This window comes from Larimichthys crocea, chromosome X (genome assembly GCF_000972845.2).
Source record: "Larimichthys crocea isolate SSNF chromosome X, L_crocea_2.0, whole genome shotgun sequence".
In the NCBI taxonomy this organism is placed as follows: Eukaryota; Metazoa; Chordata; class Actinopteri; family Sciaenidae; genus Larimichthys; species Larimichthys crocea.
The window spans coordinates 7070213-7087655 of record NC_040020.1 but is presented as its reverse complement, the minus strand read 5'-3'; the positions used below and the strand labels follow the sequence as shown (position 1 = coordinate 7087655).

The 17443-nt window shown below is 42.5% G+C and overlaps 2 protein-coding genes and 1 long non-coding RNA gene across 7 annotated transcripts; all 3 read left to right on the top strand.

The window, feature by feature from the left end:
• Positions 1–9400: 9400 nt before the first annotated feature.
• LOC113746567 (uncharacterized) lies at positions 9401–10536 on the top strand. The gene is made up of 2 exons (XR_003462958.1): positions 9401–9464; positions 9776–10536. It is a non-coding gene; the product is annotated as an uncharacterized LOC113746567 (long non-coding RNA).
• A 1762-nt stretch (positions 10537–12298) lies between these two features.
• LOC109138790 (butyrophilin subfamily 1 member A1-like) lies at positions 12299–15024 on the top strand. 5 transcript variants are annotated; one of them, XM_027282712.1, is made up of 7 exons: positions 12299–12426; positions 12583–12800; positions 13114–13210; positions 13396–13737; positions 13816–14091; positions 14195–14308; positions 14498–15024. In XM_027282712.1, the coding sequence occupies exons 3-7, from the start codon at positions 13123–13125 to the stop codon at positions 14578–14580; spliced, it is 903 nt and encodes a 300-aa protein (XP_027138513.1). In that variant the 5' UTR covers positions 12299–12426; positions 12583–12800; positions 13114–13122; the 3' UTR covers positions 14581–15024. The 5 variants fall into 5 exon arrangements, with proteins under 5 accessions (XP_027138513.1, XP_027138514.1, XP_027138510.1 ...); XM_027282713.1 differs by lacking the exon at positions 12583–12800 and having other exon boundaries at positions 12371–12426; positions 14195–14312; XM_027282709.1 differs by lacking the exon at positions 12583–12800 and having other exon boundaries at positions 12372–12426.
• A 1396-nt stretch (positions 15025–16420) lies between these two features.
• Positions 16421–17435, top strand: LOC113746524 (lipoyl synthase, mitochondrial-like). The gene is made up of 4 exons (XM_027282526.1): positions 16421–16497; positions 16842–16987; positions 17086–17156; positions 17251–17435. The coding sequence occupies exons 1-4, from the start codon at positions 16421–16423 to the stop codon at positions 17398–17400; spliced, it is 444 nt and encodes a 147-aa protein (XP_027138327.1). The 3' UTR covers positions 17401–17435.
• Positions 17436–17443: the final 8 nt, after the last annotated feature.

Genomic DNA, 17443 nt, shown 5'->3' with positions numbered 1-17443 from the left:
AAAAGAAGAGTGAGGAGCAGGAGAGGAGCCTGACAAAGTTTATTTTCAGTTTAAGAAGACTAAAATAAAATGATTTTCCTCTATAACCGCGGTTATGTCTATTTTTTGGAATTTTCAAGCATATATGTGTGGAGGGGTACTCCTGAAGTACAAGAAGGCTCAGGGGGTATCAAGCAAAAAAGGTTGGGAAACCACTGGTGTGTGAACAGAAAGAGAGTTGTCGAGCTCTTAGTGAAGTGGGTTGTTATCCTGTGATCTGTCGTCCTGGCTTTCCCCTTCGCCGTAGCGTTGTTGCTTGTAGTTCTAGTTGTGATATGTTTCTGTTTTCTTGTCCAGTGATTATTTTGTCCCCCACGATATATTTCATAGGCCTGGTAAGCTAGGAGATTGTCTAAGGTCACACTGGTACTGGTTTCCCTTGGAACCCGAGTGTCACGTATCAAAAGTCGGGTTGTATGGAGAGCAACTGACGCGCAGCCGTTATACTCAACACTTGTGGAAACTTGGGGCTCAGAAATAGATGGTTTGTGGAGAAGAAAAGAAGCAGCTCCACAGCAGTTCGCTTGCGCAGCGCCATGACTTCAGTGAGCTCACACAAGACGTTCATAAACTAAGGACGAGCCGCCCCTCTGGCTGCAGCCCGCCGATCGGGGGCGGGCGCCTCAACGTTGATCTCACGTCCCCCGCGCTGATCCTTTGTAGTAAATTAATAAATATATATAATATAAGATAATATTATAATATATATTAATATAATATAATATAATATTAATATCATATATAGACGTACTTGATGGGAACACACAGGAGGAAAGGACACTGAACTTCAGCATAAAACAGGAGGAAACCAGGAAACAAAGACACAGCAATGACAGTGGCCTACACTTAGTTTCAAAAGCAGGAGAAAAATGTCTGCCTATGTCTTGTGGTTCCATCATTCCTTGCAAAGGCCTCATGCGTCTCTGCAGAATGAACCAGGCAGATGACGGTTCCCGGGACCCCTTCCTTTCCTCTTCATCACGGACTTTTGCGTCCATCGAGATGAATTGGGGAAGGGACACTTTCCCCTTGGATATTGCCAGTTTGCAATGTTGACGAAGAGAGGCGAGTTAAGGGAGTAATAATTAAATCTTACACTAATATGTAAATGGGGAGCATAAACTACATGGACACCTTACATTGAATAAATACATCTAAATTAAAATTAAATCTAAGACTTCAGACAGCACGGCAGGGTTACAAACTTAAAGGCGGATGTTTAAAACGAGCTTGGTTCCTACGACGGCCATGGCTGAGAAATGAGTTGAAGAAAATTTATAGGAAAACTCGACCTCAATGTTATAAAAAACAGAAACAAATGTTGAATTCTTTTTGAAAAACTCTTTATTAACCTGGACATTAGCTTGTGGGTCTCTCTGGTCGGGTCTTCTCCTGACTGACAGTATGTACAGTTGATGTACCATCTGACCTTCTCTCTTTCCTGTTCAGTTGAAAATTGGTAATTTTTTTTCAGTCACCGCGGCTGACCACACAACTTATACCCACCACTTGAAACTTGAAAACTTGTTTGCCCCTCACCCTCGTGGTATATAAGTTTCGGGAACCTCTCTTATTACCGTCCGCTCGGATGACACCATAGGTAACTTCTTCTTTCTCTTTCTGATGTTTCTGTTGGGATCAGGATTGTCTATCCCCTTGAAATCGTCGTCCTGGGCCCCCCTCACCGTAGCGTGTTCGTGTTGTAGTTGTGATCGTTTCCTATTTTGTTGTATGTGTTGTATGTTATTTACGGGTCCACATGGGGACTGGTCCGAACCCTAGTCTCTCGTGTCAAAGTCAGCGCTTACCCACGTAGCCTCTCCAGTGAGCGATCACTGTTCATCCCCCTCTGCCTCAGTGTTTTCTATAGTCTGGGTGCGGGTCTTCAAACTCAGTTTACCTGGGCGGCCACGGAGGTAGAGTCTGGGGGAGCGGGGCTTTGCATTCCAGTCACTCCACAAAAAAGGGTTTTCAGGTATTCTAAAAAACTTCACTTACTTGTTATTGTTTTCATACTATCCGATCATTTACTGTATCTGCTTATTACCAATGTGGAGCACTGGCTTGGACTACAGTCTCATGTCGTGTTGTAGTTTCGAGTTGTCATGGTCGGTTTTTTGGTTATTGCCCTAAACAAGGAGTAAAAGTACATAAGAATACCTACGCGAATTACTGAGGGGCGGGGGGGTCAAATACTGGACCAACAACACTGAGGCTGGTGTTTCTGGGGAACTGGGACCAGTGACTCCACCATCCTGAAGATTACAGTAAAACATGCTGTTTCTGTTGGGATTATATGGGGGGACGTTGAAAGTGATCACGCTAGAACAATAATTTAGCTTCAAACAATGTTTACATTTTTTCTTTTTTGCACATTTACAAAATACTTGTTCACTTTGAGATATTTAATATTCTTTAATTAAATGTTACATCTAAAATAATGTTAAATTAAAATGAGATTTAAATTAACATTTAAATTTAACATTTGCCTTCTGCTGTATTCTTATTTTTAACTTTTTCTACTGCTATTTTTTTTATATTGTACTTGCTTTTTTTTATTTGTTACGTGCAACTGGTCTCTTTACATGATTTTTATTAGAGACTTTATTATAAAGATTTCAGTCAAAATACAAATATTTGCAGGCTGTATTAAAGTTAATGTACATAAGTATGCACCATGTTTTTATGGTCTAACCGTCGTGACCAATACAACACCTCCATCTATCAGGATGCTTTTTAGGAGCAGAGGCTGCAGAGTAATGTTGCCAAAACAAAACAAGGTGGAAACACGCCTCATGCCTCTTGTAGGACTGTGGAAACGGTGGGACTGACACATTTCTGTGGGGATTATTGGGGGACCTCTGACCTGTCGTTCCTGGCTCCCCACTCCCGAGCACATTTGTGTTGTTCTCAAGTCTAGTTGTGATAGTTTCCGTTTTTCGTGTTGTTGTCCAGACGCTGTCTTGTTCCAGGAGCTTGTTCGTGACGTCCGAGCTCGAATATTTGTGGTCTCCTCAGATTCAACACTCAGTCTCCAGTGTCAAAGTCGCAGCATTACCACTGAGCTTCCAGTGAGCTGTATCACTGTATCCCCCTCTGCCTCAGTGTTTTCTACTAGTCTGTGCAGATGAAGTGTTTTGAAGTCACATGGAGCACAAGTAACTGCAAAGTGAACTTTTCAGGTCCAGGCATGGCAAGCAAAGATTCCAGCCCAGTGATGATGTCCTTCAGGCCTGCAGTGTTTTTCATTTTCATGGTTCTTCTGTCTGTTGGAGGTATTTCAACAACAAACACTCCAGTAAACACCATCGATGTGTGCCTGTGTTGGAAAGAAGCAGACGTTTAACATAAATGTACAGCCACAGTGAGGCTCTGTGAGGCTACGAGAAAGCGGCTGTTCTCACCTTCTCTATTTTCACTGTTGTTTGTTTGTTTGTTTTCTTGTTTTCCTGCAGAGCAGTCACAGTTAATTTGTTCAACATCAACCTCGTGCCCTGGCTGGTGATGATGTCATTTCCATAGTCACCTTGAACCTCCCATGGATGTCCAGGTCAGAAGCTGGTGGTGTTGGATCAGAACTGATTTAGACACAAAGTACATCCATTTTCATGAAGATACGGACGACGGTGTTACTGGAGACAAAATCCATCTTTTAAGAATCTCACCGCTCTGTTTGTGGATGAACTGAAGAACGGAAACGCCTCCATGAAAATCTTCCAAGTGAAAATTTGGATACAGGAAAATATTTGTGTTAGCTTGATTTCACTGAGAAGGATGTGTCTATCAACTCAGTGTTGGTAACGTCAGACTTGCTGCACACCGAGCAGTTTTATACAACAGTGAGTTAGTTATAATTCTCTCTCTCTGGTCCTCGGTGGTTCGTCTCACGCCCGTCTAAGTTTGTCTCCAATCAGAGAGAGAGGTGGTTTTACGTGTTGAGGCTAAAGGCTGTATCCAGCGCTGAGGTGTTTCTGGTGGCGCTGAGGGAACCCTCCTCTCGCTGGACCTACAGAGACAGTAAGAGGTCCTGATGACCTCTTATACTGTCAGCAGAAAGATTGATGTGGGAGAGAGCGACCAAGCTTCACCCTGTAGAGCCAACAGAAGAACCTTCAACCGACAGAGAGACACAACATCTAGTGTCCAGGTTATAAAGGTTCAAAAGAAATTCAACATATTGTTCTGTTTTTAACAGTTGAGGTCGAGTTTTCTATAAATATCATGCTGTTTGGTTGTTGTCCTTTCAGCTATTTCTTGGGATCTCTTCGTTGCCCGCTCCTTCCATCATCATCATTATTGTTGGATTTTGGGGGTTGATGCTCAGTATTATTATGCTTAAAAATGGGCCGTAAGTCACACCTTCATTTTCTTTTTTTTTATGTCAAGTTACTTTTTACCAACCTGTTATGATGTGTGGGATTCATTCAAAAGAAATGTTCGTGTTTTTTTTTTGCAAAATTGACCTCAAGTTTAATTAAACAGGGTCATTATAACAAGTTCTACTTTAAACCTTGGGCATGTAGACGCTCGGAGAAGGAGGAAGCGACGGGAGGACCGCGACCGCATCAGATGTGAGCACAAAAGATGAGAGCTGCTTTGAACATGGACTGAAACCTCCCAAAGTGACCAAAACAACCAGGAGTGGTGGCAGAAAACGACATTCAGGAAACTTTGTTGACACTGAAACATCTTATCTGATGTGTTGAGTTGTAGTGAACATTGAGCGCTGGGGGCTCTCCTTGGACCAATGTCCGCTATAAAGAGAATGTTCAGCGTATGTCTCCAAACAGTCTTTGTGGTACTCGGGGGTTGTGTAGGTGTTTTTTCTATGCTATTGTTTTTATATTGTTACTTTCTTTTCTTTTATGTTATCGGCGCTTATTGACAGCGACCACCACACACTCAGGTCAGGGACGATGGGTGTTGTGTACATAGGTGGAAATATTAAAACAATTCTAACCATTTTCATGAGCGATCGGGCTGAGGCTTTAAATTTGATTTGCCTTTAGACAATTAGCAACCCCACACACACAGAAACAGTCTTAACTTTGATAATCCAGTTAAGTTTTTTAATCATTAATATATAATAATACTGTTAGATACTTTTCAAATATTTTTGAACTGGTATTGTCAACTTACTGGTATTAATGGGACCACATTTCCGAACTGGACACATTTCAGAAGGTACACATGACTTGTTCATATCGTTCATATCCGACTGACTCAGATCTGACTTCAAAACAGTCACTGCTTTCTGTTTTCTTCTGTTTTCTGTCTTTCCTTTTCTTCTCTCTGCTTTTCTTTGTGCCACTGTTGTCTTTTGCTTCCTTTCTGTATTTTATTTCAGTCAGTCAGTCCGTCAGTGAAAGGGACTATTGGGATCAGGGTCTTCTTGTTCTCCCCTCTGACCTGTCGTCTGCCCCCTCCACCGTTAGCGTGTTCGTTTTTTGTAGTTGTGATAGTTCTATTTTTGTGTATTATGTGTTGTATGTTCTTTCTAGGTTCCACCACTGGGACTGGGACCTGAACCCTCTAGTCTTCCCGTTTTGTCACCGTCAGCAAGCAATTACCCCGGAGCTCCTAGTGAGCTGTATCCCTGTCATCCTCCTCGCCTCCGTGTTTTCTATCGTCTGTTTGGGGTCTTCAAACTCAGTTTACTGGGGCCACTGGAGGTCGCGTTTGCGGTGTGGCTGGGTCTGCAGCAAGTCCTCCACACAAAAAAAGGGTTTTTTCAGGTATTCTAAAAACTTCACTTCATGGTAGTGTTTTCATACTCTCGCATTTATTTTGACGGTTATATGTGCGAGCGATAGGAACAGAGAGAGAGGAGGGGGAGCACCGGGCGAGCACGGACAAAACACTGAAACGGGCCGGTTAGAAATGAAAAAAGCCGTCGGTGGGAGACACACTGAGCCTGCCAGTGTTCATTATCACATGTGGGACACATTTGGGCTCAGCCTATCGATGGGTTGTGGAAACGCGCAGGTCCCCAGCAGTCCGCTTGCGCGTCGCCCTGACTTCAGTGAGCTCACACCGACTGTTCCCTATATATAAATCTAATATAACTATATATATACAAATATATCTAATCTCATAAATTAATATACGTATTGCTGGGAACCCAAGGCAAGACAGGACACTGACCTTTCAAAATAAACCGAGTAAAACAGGAAACAAAATACACAGACCCATGCAGTAGCTACCTTAGGTTTCAAAAGCAGACATGCTTGCATATGTCTTGTGTCATCATTTTTCCTTGCAACCCGCCTCATGTCTTTACTGCCAGGATCTTGAAAGGAAAGATGACACGGTTCCCGGACCCCTTCATTATCCTCTTCATCCCAGGACTTTCTGGTCCATCGAGAGCTGGGGAAGCGGAAATACTTTCCCCTTTGCAATATTGCATTGCAACAATTGTTGTACGAGAGAGGGCTACGTAATAAATAAATCTTCCCAATGTAAATGGGGAGCCATAACCCTCATGAACCTACATGAATAATAAATCTAAAATAACTAAATCTACATGAATTACAGGACAGGACACCCTGCAGGTTTACAACTTAAAGGGGCGGATGTTGAAACGAGCTGCTGGTTTCCAACGAAGCGCAGGCTTGAAGAAAAGCCATGAGCTGAAATGACAAAAATGATGATATTATAGACAAACTCGGACATCAAACTGTTAAAAAAACGAAACAATATGTTGAATTTCTTTTGAACTCTTTATAAAACCTGGTGGAACATAGATGTCTTGTCTCTTCTGGTTTTTTTTTCTGGTCGGGTCTTTCCACACTGCTGACAGTACTGGTAAGTTGATGAACCATTATGACCACGCAGGGTGGCGGTTGTTCCCTGGATTATCAGACTCTCAGTGAAAAATTGGTTAATTTTCTCAGTAAAACCCGCGTTGAAATGAAACACACAAAACACACTTGAAACTTGTTTGCCACTCACCCTCGTGGTATATAAAGTTCGGGACCTCTCATGAATTACGTACCGCTGATGACACCACAGGTAACTGTTCTCGCTTTCTTCTTTCTGCTGTTTATGTTGGATCAGGATTGTTTCCCCCTTTAACCCTTTGTTCCTGGCTTTCCCTCACCGTTAGCGTGTTCGTTTTTGTAGTTGTGTATTTCCTACTTTTTGTGTATTTGTTGATATGTTATTTCTAAGGGTCCAAAGGACTGGATCCGAAACCCTAGTCTTCTCCGTGTTCCAACAAGGTCAGCCAAGCATTACCAATTGGAGCATCTCCATGTGAGCTGTTTCACTGTCATCCCCTCTGTCCTCAGTGTTTTCTACTAGTCTGTGTGTGGGTCTCAAACTAGGTTACCTGGGGGCCACTGGAGGTCAGTTGGGTGAGGCTGGGGCTGCATCACGTCATCCCACAAAAAAAGGGTTTCGGTATTCTAACAAACTCACTTCAACTTGTAGTGTTTTTCCTCTCGCATTATTGAATGTATATGACTCGGGAGCGAGGGCGGACAGAGGAGACGAGCGGAGACAACCGGGCGGAGCCGGGACAAAAAACTGAAACGGCCGGTTAGAAATGAAAAAAAGAGGGCGAATCACCGAATACAGGATATGTCAGGACACTCAGGCGGGACTGAGGGAGGGTCGGATGGTGGTCAGGGAGCGATGAGGGATGACGTGGAAAACTGTCACTGACACTAGTCTGTGTTTAGATGAAGTGTTTTGAGTCACATTGGAGAACTAAAGAACTGCAAAGTGAACTTTTAGGGTCCCAGGCCATGTGCAGCCAAAGATCCAGCCTAGTGATGGACTGTCCTTCAGGACCGCAGTGCTTTTCATCTCATTGTTTTCTGTCTGTTGGAGGTAATTTCAACACAAAACACTCCCTAACACATCGATGTGTGAATTGTGCGGAAAGAATAGACGCTAAATAAATGTCCACGCAACAGTGCGTGCTCTGTGAGGCTAAGAGAAAGCAACGGCCTGCGTCTAACCTTCTCTACTTTTCAATGTTTGTTTTCATGTTTGTTTGTTTCTTGTTTCCCTTGCAGAGCACCGCGTCCAGTTCATTTGTTTCAACCCCCCCCCATCAACCAATCGTTAGGCCCTGACATGGTGATATGTCCATTCTTACCAGTCACCTCCTTGAACCTCCCATGGATGGTCAGGGTCAGAGTGGTGGTGGTGGATCGAACTGATTTAGACCCACAGTACATCCATTTTACGAAGAGGGGACGACCGGTGTACTGGAGGACAAAATCCATCTTTTAAAGGAATCGCCACTGCTTTCTGTTTGTGGGATGAACTATAAGAACGGAAACGCCTCCATGAACACTTCAAAGTGCAACTTTTGATACAGGAAAATATTTCGTGTATCTTGAATTCACTGATGAAGGAAGTGTTCCATCAACTCAGTTGTTGGTAAGTCAGACTTGCTGCCACAGCAGTTTGATACAAACAGTTGACGTATGTTATAATTACTCCTCTCCTGGTCATCAGGTGTCGTCTTCCCCGCCCGTCCATAGAGTTGTTCCAATCAGAGCAGAGAGGTGGTTTTACAGTGTGAGGCTTTAAAGTCTGGTTCTCCAGAGCCCTGAGGTGTTCTGCGGGACGCTTGAGGGAAACCTCCCTCTATGCTGGATCCCTTACAGAGACACGTAGAGGTCCTGATTGACCTTCATACTGTCAGCAGAAGATTGCTGTGGAAGAAGAGCGCGGAACAGCTTCACTGTAAGAGTCCACAGGAAGAACATCAACCAGAACCAGAGCGACAACCATCTGTGTTTCAGGTTCTAAGAAGTTCAAAAGACATTCAACATATTGTTCTGTTTTTTAACAGTTGAGTTTGAGGTTTTCTTATAAAATATCATTGGTTTGGTGTTTGTCTATTTTCACGCTTCATTTTTCTTCGGGGACCTGATCCTTCCATCACCATCAATCATTCTTGTTGGATTATTGGGGGTGATCTCAGATTATTCTGCTTAAAAATGTAGCCTGTAAGTTACACCTTCCATTTTTTTTTTTTTTATGGTCCAAGTTTACTTTTCTCCACCTGTTATATGGTCTCGGGATTCATTCAAAAGAACATGTGTTTATTTTATTGAAATTGACGTTCAAGTTATTACACACAGAGTCATTAAAACCAAAAAACAAAACATGTCTACTTATAACCCCTTTCTGGTGCGTAGACTCTCGGGAGAGAGGAAGAGGAAGCGACGGAGGACCAGCAACAGCATCAGATCATGCGAGAAGACAAAAGATGAGACGCTGCTTGGAAACACTGGACTGAAACCTCCCAAGTGGACACAAACAACAGGGATAGGTCGGCCGAAAGAACATCTCAGGAATCAAGGAAACTCTTTGTCGACACTGGAAACTCTCATCTGATTGTGTTGCGTTTTGTAGTGACCATTGAGAGCTGGGGCTCTCTTCAAGTCTTAATATAATTTGAACAGGTGAGTTCTATAAACATTCAACATCAGTACCGCCTTCTGCTGTATTCTTCATGTGTAACCAGGGTTAGTTAAACCCCAGGTTATTTGTAGTGGCTTTGAAAAAAGCATCTTTACATGATGTATTTATGTTCTAGATGTTTCCCTCAAAATGTAAATTCATGACTATCTTTACACCAGAGTGGAGCAGTAAAAACATGTTCTCCTAAAGAAACCAAACTGTATATGTGTTACTGTCCCTTTCATAGAGGTGGCAGTTGTTCAGCCTGTTTTTCAGTGAGGAAAAGCTGACAGGTGTGTGCATGTTACCTTAGGGCCAATCTCTGCGAGTCCCCTCGACCGATGCATGGTGTGTGAGTAGATGATAAAAGAGAAGAGAAGAAAGAGGAAAAGTTAGAATTGAAATGATAAAAACTTAGAAGTCAGAAGTCATAAAACTGAAAGAGAAGAGAGTATACTGTTGTGAACGATTGATTTCCCGGTGAGTAACGATCAATGTTTACATTATAAAATGAGCCTTGTACTCTCTCTTTAGTCGGGATGAACTCGAAACAGGTCGGAGTAATTTATTAATGTCAGAAGACATTATGTGTTTATGTGCTTTATGAATCTTGTGCTGTTATTTTATTACTGTGAGTGAAACTCCTGATAGAGTGTTGAGTTTGAAATGGTGTTTGTACGGTTGTGAATAGTAAAATTAATGTATTTTATGCAAATAATTCGAGCTGTATGCTAAAAGAAAGAAACTGAGTTTATTTTAAAAATCCTCATGTAAATCCATGTTTTGGTTGCTCTGAGTTATGATGGGTATTAAGAATTCATGTAAAAATGACAGTAAAAAGTTAATTTTGACATTGCAAAGCAGTAAATGTATCTATTTGCATTCAAATTGACCTTTTATTATGGACTAAATGAGATCATTTTCCTGCATAGGCCGTTTTTTTTCTTTTGAGTCCTTCACCTGGGTCTAGACTATTTTTTTAAAATATTTTTTATAAATGAACTGTATGTCAATCAGTATTTATCCTGTGCATCAGTGACTGTTGGAAAAAAAATGCAATAAAATGTGATCCGTGTCCTTTTATTTATTTGTGCCCGTTGATTATTAGAAATCAGTGACACACAAAAAGCTGCAAATGTTGGCTGAGAGTTTTTAATCTTTAAATATAATGTACATTTTCATTGATTAGTTTTGTTCAGTGTGTAAAACTTGCCTCACAACAAACACAAGTTTTATTACATTAAAAAGATCCAGTTTGAGCCTATTTCTAAGGTCACACTGGACTGGTCCGAAACCAGCTCCTCCTCGTGTCAAAGTCGCAGCATCCCCCCGCGCTTGGACCCTTATCTGGGGCCATCGGTGGCGAGACTATGACGGCAAGTGGCCGCTCTTGTGTAAATAATATAATATAAATTATAAATATAATAATATATATAATAGAAAAAAAAGATAATATAATATAATATACGTACTTGATGGGAACACACAGGAAGACAGGACACTGAACTTTCAAAATAAAACAGGAGTAAAACAGGAAACAAAAGACACAGACCATGACAGTAGCCTACACTTAGGTTTCAAAAGCAGAAAATGTCTGCATATGTCTTGTGTCCATCATTTCCTTGCAAAAAGCCTCATGGTCTTCCTGCAGACTGAACAGGAAGATGAACGGTTCCCGGACCCCTTCATTCTCCTCTTCATCCAGGACTTTCTGGTCCATCGAGATGACTTGGGGAAGGGAAACTTTCCCCTTGAATATTGCTGTAGTTCCCTCTCGTGAACGAAATGACGAAGCCAAGCGGTTCTTTATGTTACAGACTTTAATCACACTATCTGCGTGATTTTTCGCCGTGAGAACTGGTACAAAACATACAAAGGAAAGTACATGAAAATAAATTAGGTACACATAGAAAGACTTAATGGTACAAACATAACGGTATGATACATGACTTAGAAGACTTTACGTTAGATTTACTAAATAAAACAAGTAACGAAACAACAAAACATACATCATTGGCCGCTTTCACTTTCACAGAGGAAATTAGGAAACTTAAGTCGATGAACTTAATGTCTTTTCAACGTCTTAACACTTGTTAGTTATCCGCAGCATCAGCACACGTCTGCCTGCTAGCGTGGTCCAAATTGTTTTTATAATGTGTGGCAACACACCCGTCAACTTGAGACGGCAGAACTTTGGTTCCTATCCAAAATTAACCCTTATGCCCTTAGTAAAGAAAGAAAACAAAATATGAAATGCACTTGACGTTGCTTTTAATATCAAACTATTAATCTTAGAAATGTGTTCATTCATGAACTGTATTTTTAACTCAATATTTATTAAACTCTTTATTAACCTATTTATGTATGTATTTATTTATTTATCCTGCCTTCAATGGCAGCTACAATTGCATTGCAATGTTGTACGAGGGAGGGAGTAATAAATAAATCTACACAATATGTAAATGGGGAGCAATAAACCTGAAACATGAACCTACATGAATAAATAAATCTAAATAAATAAATCTACATGAATGTTGAAACGGTTCCATTTCCAACGTGGTTCATAATGTGGTTCAAAAGGAAAACCACACAGAGCTAACACAGAAAACAACGTCAGGAACCCACGTCAGGAACCACACAGAGCAGTGTGTATCCAGCCCACACTCACAGTTCCTGTGAGTGTGGGCTGTGAGTGTGGTGAGTGTGGTTTCACTGAGCTGGGCTGAACACTCACAGCCCACACTCACAGTTCCTGTGAGTGTGGGCTGTGAGTGTGGTGAGTGTGGTTTCACTGAGCTGTGAGTGTGGTTTCACTGATTTCACTCCTCAGAGCTGGTGGAGGAGGAGTCCAGCATGCTGATGAGAACAGTTCCTGTGAAAATCAGTGAAAAGCAGTGAAACAGTTTCACAACACGCTGCTCTGTACTGTACCGACTGTCTTGACAGGCTGACTGACACCATCAGGTAACTTTCTCTCTTTCTCTTTCTGATGTTTCTGTTGGGATCAGGATTGTTCTCCCCTCTGACCTGTCGTCCTGGCTCCCCCTCACCGTAGCGTGTTCGTTTTTGTAGTTGTGATAGTTTCCTATTTGTGTGTATGTGTTGTATGTTATTTCTAAGGTCCACACTGGACTGGATCCGAACCCTAGTCTCCCGTGTCAAAGTCAGCAGCATTCCCACGGAGCTCTCCAGTGAGCTGTATCACTGTCATCCCCCTCTGCCTCAGTGTTTTCTACTAGTCTGTGTGGGGTCTCAAACTCAGTTTACCTGGGGGCCACTGGAGGTAGAGTCTGGGTGAGGCTGGGCTGCATCAAGTCCTCCACAAAAAAGGGTTTCAGGTATTCTAAAAAACTTCACTTCACTTGTAGTGTTTTCATACTATCGCATTTATTTTGACCTGTATATGTGCGAGCGAGAGACAGAGAGGAGACACCGGGCGAGCACGGACAAAAACTGAAACGGGCCGGTTAGAAATGAAAAGAGGAGAATCACAGAATACAGGATATGTCCAGGACACTCAGGACGGGACTGAGGGAGGGTCGGATGGTGGCTCAGGGAGCGATGAGGAAACTGTCACTGACACTAGTCTGTGCAGATGAAGTGTTTTGAAGTCACATGGAGCACAAAGTAACTGCAAAGTGAACTTTTCAGGAGTCCAGCATGCTGCAGCCAAAGATCCAGCCCAGTGATGGACTGTCCTTCAGGACCTGCAGTGTTTTCATTTTCATGGTTCTTCAGTCTGTTGGAGGTAATTTCAACACAAAACACTCCAGTAACACATCGATGTGTGCATGTGTTGGAAAGAAGCAGACGTTAACATAAATGTACAGCCACAGTGAGGCTCTGTGAGGCTACAGAGAAAGCACGGCTGTTCTCACCTTCTCTACTTTTCACTGTTGTTCATGTTTGTTTCTGTTTCTTGTTTCCTTGCAGAACAGTCACAGTTAATTTGTTCACATCAACCAATCGTGGCCCTGGCTGGTGATGATGTCATTCTACCATGTCACCTTGAACCTCCCATGGATGTCAGGTCAGAGCTGGTGGTGTGGATCAGAACTGATTTAGTCCCAAAGTACATCCATTTTCATGAAGATGGACGACAGGTGTACTGGAGACAAAATCCATCTTTTAAGAATCGCACCGCTCTGTTTGTGGATGAACTGAAGAACGGAAACGCCTCCATGAAAATCTTCAAAGTGAAAATTTCTGATACAGGAAAATATTTGTGTATCTTGAATTCACTGATGAAGCACACGTCCATCCAACTCACTGTTGGTAAGTCAGACTTGCTGCCACGAGCAGTTTGATACAAATCAGTGACGTATGTTATAATTCCTCCTCTCTGGTCATCAGGTGTCGTCTCCACGCCCGTCATAGAGTTTGTCTCCAATCAGAGCAGAGAGGTGGTTTTACAGTGTGAGGCTAAAGGCTGGTATCCAGAGCCTGAGGTGTTCTGGCTGGACGCTGAGGGAAACCTCCTCTCTGCTGGACCTACAGAGACAGTCAGAGGTCCTGATGACCTCTATACTGTCAGCAGAAGGTTGACTGTGGAGAAGAGTGACAGCTTCACCTGTAGAGTCCAACAGAAGAACATCAACCAGACCGGAGAGACACACATCTATGTTCCAGGTTATAAAGAGTTCAGAAGAAATTCAACATATTGTTTCTGTTTTTTAACAGTTGAGGTTGAGTTTTCTATAAATATCATGCTGTTTGGTTTTTGTCATTTCAGCTCATTTCTTCAGGACCTCATCTCAGTTCGCCGTGATCCTCTCCATCATCATCATCATCATCACCATCATCACCATCACCATCATCATCATCATTATTATGGTTAAAAAAGCAGGTTTGTAAGTCACACCCCCATTTCCTTTTTTTTATGTCAAGTTACTGTCAGAACTTTTTAACCACCTGTTATGATGTGTAGGGATTCATTCAAAAGAAATGTTGTGTTTATTTTTATTGCAAAATTGACCTCAAGTTTAATTAAACAGAGTCATTAACCTTCTTTCTTATAACCTTCTGATGCATGTAGACGCTCGGAGAAGGAGGAAGCGACGGGAGGACCAGCAACCAGCATCAGATGTCGAGAAGACAAAAGATGAGACGCTGCTTTGAACATGGACTGAAACCTCCCAAAGTGACCAAAAACAACCAGGAGGTGGCAGAAAAGAACATCTCAGGAAATCTTTGTGACACTGGAACATCTCATCTGATGTGTTGAGTTGTAGTAAACATTGAGAGCTGGGGCTCTCTTCAAGTCTTAATATAATTTGAACAACCGTAGTAACTTTACACCTGAGCGGTAACCATAGCAACATAGCAACCACACACACACACAGAGTTAGTTTGACATCTCAATATCCAGTAAGCATTTTAATCAACCAAACTATCAGTAGGAGTCTACTTTTTTACATTTACTATATAATCAAGTGTTGTTGCTAAATTTTATACTATTTTTAAAAATATTTTCATAAATGAACTGTATGTCAATCAGTATTTGTCCTGTGCATCAGTGACTGTTGGAAAAAAAATGCAATAAAATGTGATACGTGTCCTTTATTTATTTGTGCCCGTTGATTATTAGAAATCAGTGACACACAAAAAGCTGCACATGTGGGCTGAGAGTTTTTAATTCTTTAAATATAAATGTACATTTTTATTGATTTAGTTTAGTTTTGTTCAGTGTGTAAAACTTGCTCACATCACAACACAAGTTTTATTACATTAAAAAGATCCAGTTTGAGCCGATACAGAGACATCAAGAGTACTCTTAAAGTCCAATAAGGGCTCAAATCGCTCTTTTTCTACTGTCATATAAAGTGTAACAAATCATCATCACACTGTACATTTGTTTGTGTGTTGTACATCATTTCTTGAAGCCGCTGCAGAATCCATCAAACCATTAAATCATCCGTCCTGAAGCAGCAGACATCAGAGAGCTCATGAAGCGAACACGTGGTTAAAGGTTAAAGGTCAGTAGCTCTTCGCCTGAACTCTGGTGCCCCCCTGAGAGGAAGGATTTCATGATTTAGGGCCCTCCTGCCCCTGAGGTGCAGAGATTACAGACAATTACAACTTCTGCAAACAGCAGCTTGTATTTCTAGCAGGAGGACACGGACAGCATCTCCATATCTTTAGGCTTCTAACTGCGACTTGTTCGCTTTCACCCCCTTCCCCTAAACTGCAGCCCCTCCGGGTTGTCACAGGTAAACAGTAAGAAGACAAGTGCAAAGGAATGAGTCACATTAATGTCACTTCTCTACCCTTATTTAATACCAACTGCCTATTTTTAACTTTGTGTGCTACTTGTAAATGAAACGTGTCTTCTGTGCTTCGGCTGACGAAGCTGCAGGAGTAAAGCTGTGACAGTCGATGTGTGCGTGGTTTATAGGTCGGGAAGAAGCTGCTGGTTTGGTGCTTTTCATTTTCATTTCTGTTTTTCTTTTCTTCAGGAGATTTTTCACTACTTTCTCCTGAAGAAACTGCTGATGTTTTCATACATTGAGCAGAGGCATCCCACAAGCTGAGGACGTCCCACATCCCAGTGGGACGTCCTCAGCTTGTTGACTGTCATGACGTACATGACGTCTCTTTGTCATCCACATTCCACCTAACTCAGCTCAGAGATTGGTCGAAGGTCCCTCTTGTGGCAGATATTTGCACATTTGTTAGATGTTACATACCCTTGATCATTTAGCATCTTATACAGTCGCTGCTGGGACCTCTCATGAAGCACTGTACCGACTGTCTTGACAGGCTGACTGACACCATCAGGTAACTTTCTCTCTTTCTCTTTCTGATGTTTCTGTTGGGATCAGGATTGTTATCCCCTCTGATCTGTCGTCCTGGCTCCTCCTCACCGTAGCGTGTTCGTTTTTGTAGTTGTGATAGTTTCCTATTTGTGTGTATGTGTTGTATGTTATTTCTAAGGTCCACACTGGACTGGATCCGAACCATGCTAGTTGAATGTCTGACGCCTGATTTTCGTGGTGACCTGGCAGCGGTGAGAAGATCGCCCGTCTGGGTTAGACGGTACGCCCATAATGTGGAGACAGTCCGAGACTGCAGAGGTACTGACAACACCGAACACGTGGCCTCTGTGTTTGACCAGCTTCTTTATGTGTCGGCTGGAGTTCCTGAGCTTGTATAAGATGCTAAATGATCAAGGGTAGAAGCTGAAACATCTAATGTCTGTTCAAACATTAAGACAGACAGTCTGACTTTGCAGCTCTGCCACAAAGGGACATCATCCTAGGCAGCAGCACAGTAATACACTCATTAACCAGCAGGTGGTAGAGGAGAGCCAGTTTCCCTGTTACCTGTCCATGCTTCACCCTTTGGTGTGTTCATTGTCAGTCTGTCTCACCTGTTTCCAGACACGTGCGTGACCCCAGAGCGAATTCGCATCAATCTCTGACGCGCCTGAAGCACGCTAAGAAGGTCAAACCCACCGTGCTCACCAAGACGTCCATCATGCTCGGACTGGGGGAGACCGACCAGCAGATACTCCACACTTTGGCTGGTGTGCACGCTCGCCACTCACTCACACACAGACATACTTGTACAAATGTTTAAAGTGTTTAAAGTATTTCCTGAGCGCTCTTTGTGGTGATGTTGCAGAGCTGCGAGAGGCCGGAGTGGACTGTCTAACACTGGGTCAGTACATGCAGCCCACCAAACGCCACCTGAAGGTGAGAACATTATCTCCTCCTGTATTAAAGCAGCAACAGAAAGTGGATGTTTGGTGAATGAATGCTCACCGTGATGGTGTTTGTTTGGGTTTAGGTGGAGGAATACGTCACTCCAGAGAGGTTTGCCCACTGGGAGAAAGTTGGGAATGAAATGGGCTTCGTTTACACAGCCAGTGGGCCGCTGGTGAGATCGTCCTACAAAGCAGGTGAGAGACGCACGTCATCCTGCACAGTCATGACATGAACAAGCTGAGGACGTCCCAGTTTATTCCAGTGACTTACAGGAC

Excerpts from the sequence above, each read along its gene's own strand:
- LOC109138790 (XM_027282712.1), top strand. The coding sequence starts at position 13,123 with ATGCTGCAGCCAAAGATCCAGCCCAGTGATGGACTGTCCTTCAGGACC. Across the intron at positions 13,738-13,815 it reads GTCCATCCAACTCACTGTTG|GTGTCGTCTCCACGCCCGTC; the intron begins GTAAGTCAGACT and ends TCTGGTCATCAG. Across the intron at positions 14,309-14,497 it reads TATTATGGTTAAAAAAGCAG|ACGCTCGGAGAAGGAGGAAG; the intron begins GTTTGTAAGTCA and ends TGATGCATGTAG.
- LOC113746524 (XM_027282526.1), top strand. The coding sequence starts at position 16,421 with ATGCTAGTTGAATGTCTGACGCCTGATTTTCGTGGTGACCTGGCAGCG. Across the intron at positions 16,988-17,085 it reads GATACTCCACACTTTGGCTG|AGCTGCGAGAGGCCGGAGTG; the intron begins GTGTGCACGCTC and ends GTGATGTTGCAG. Across the intron at positions 17,157-17,250 it reads CCACCAAACGCCACCTGAAG|GTGGAGGAATACGTCACTCC; the intron begins GTGAGAACATTA and ends GTTTGGGTTTAG.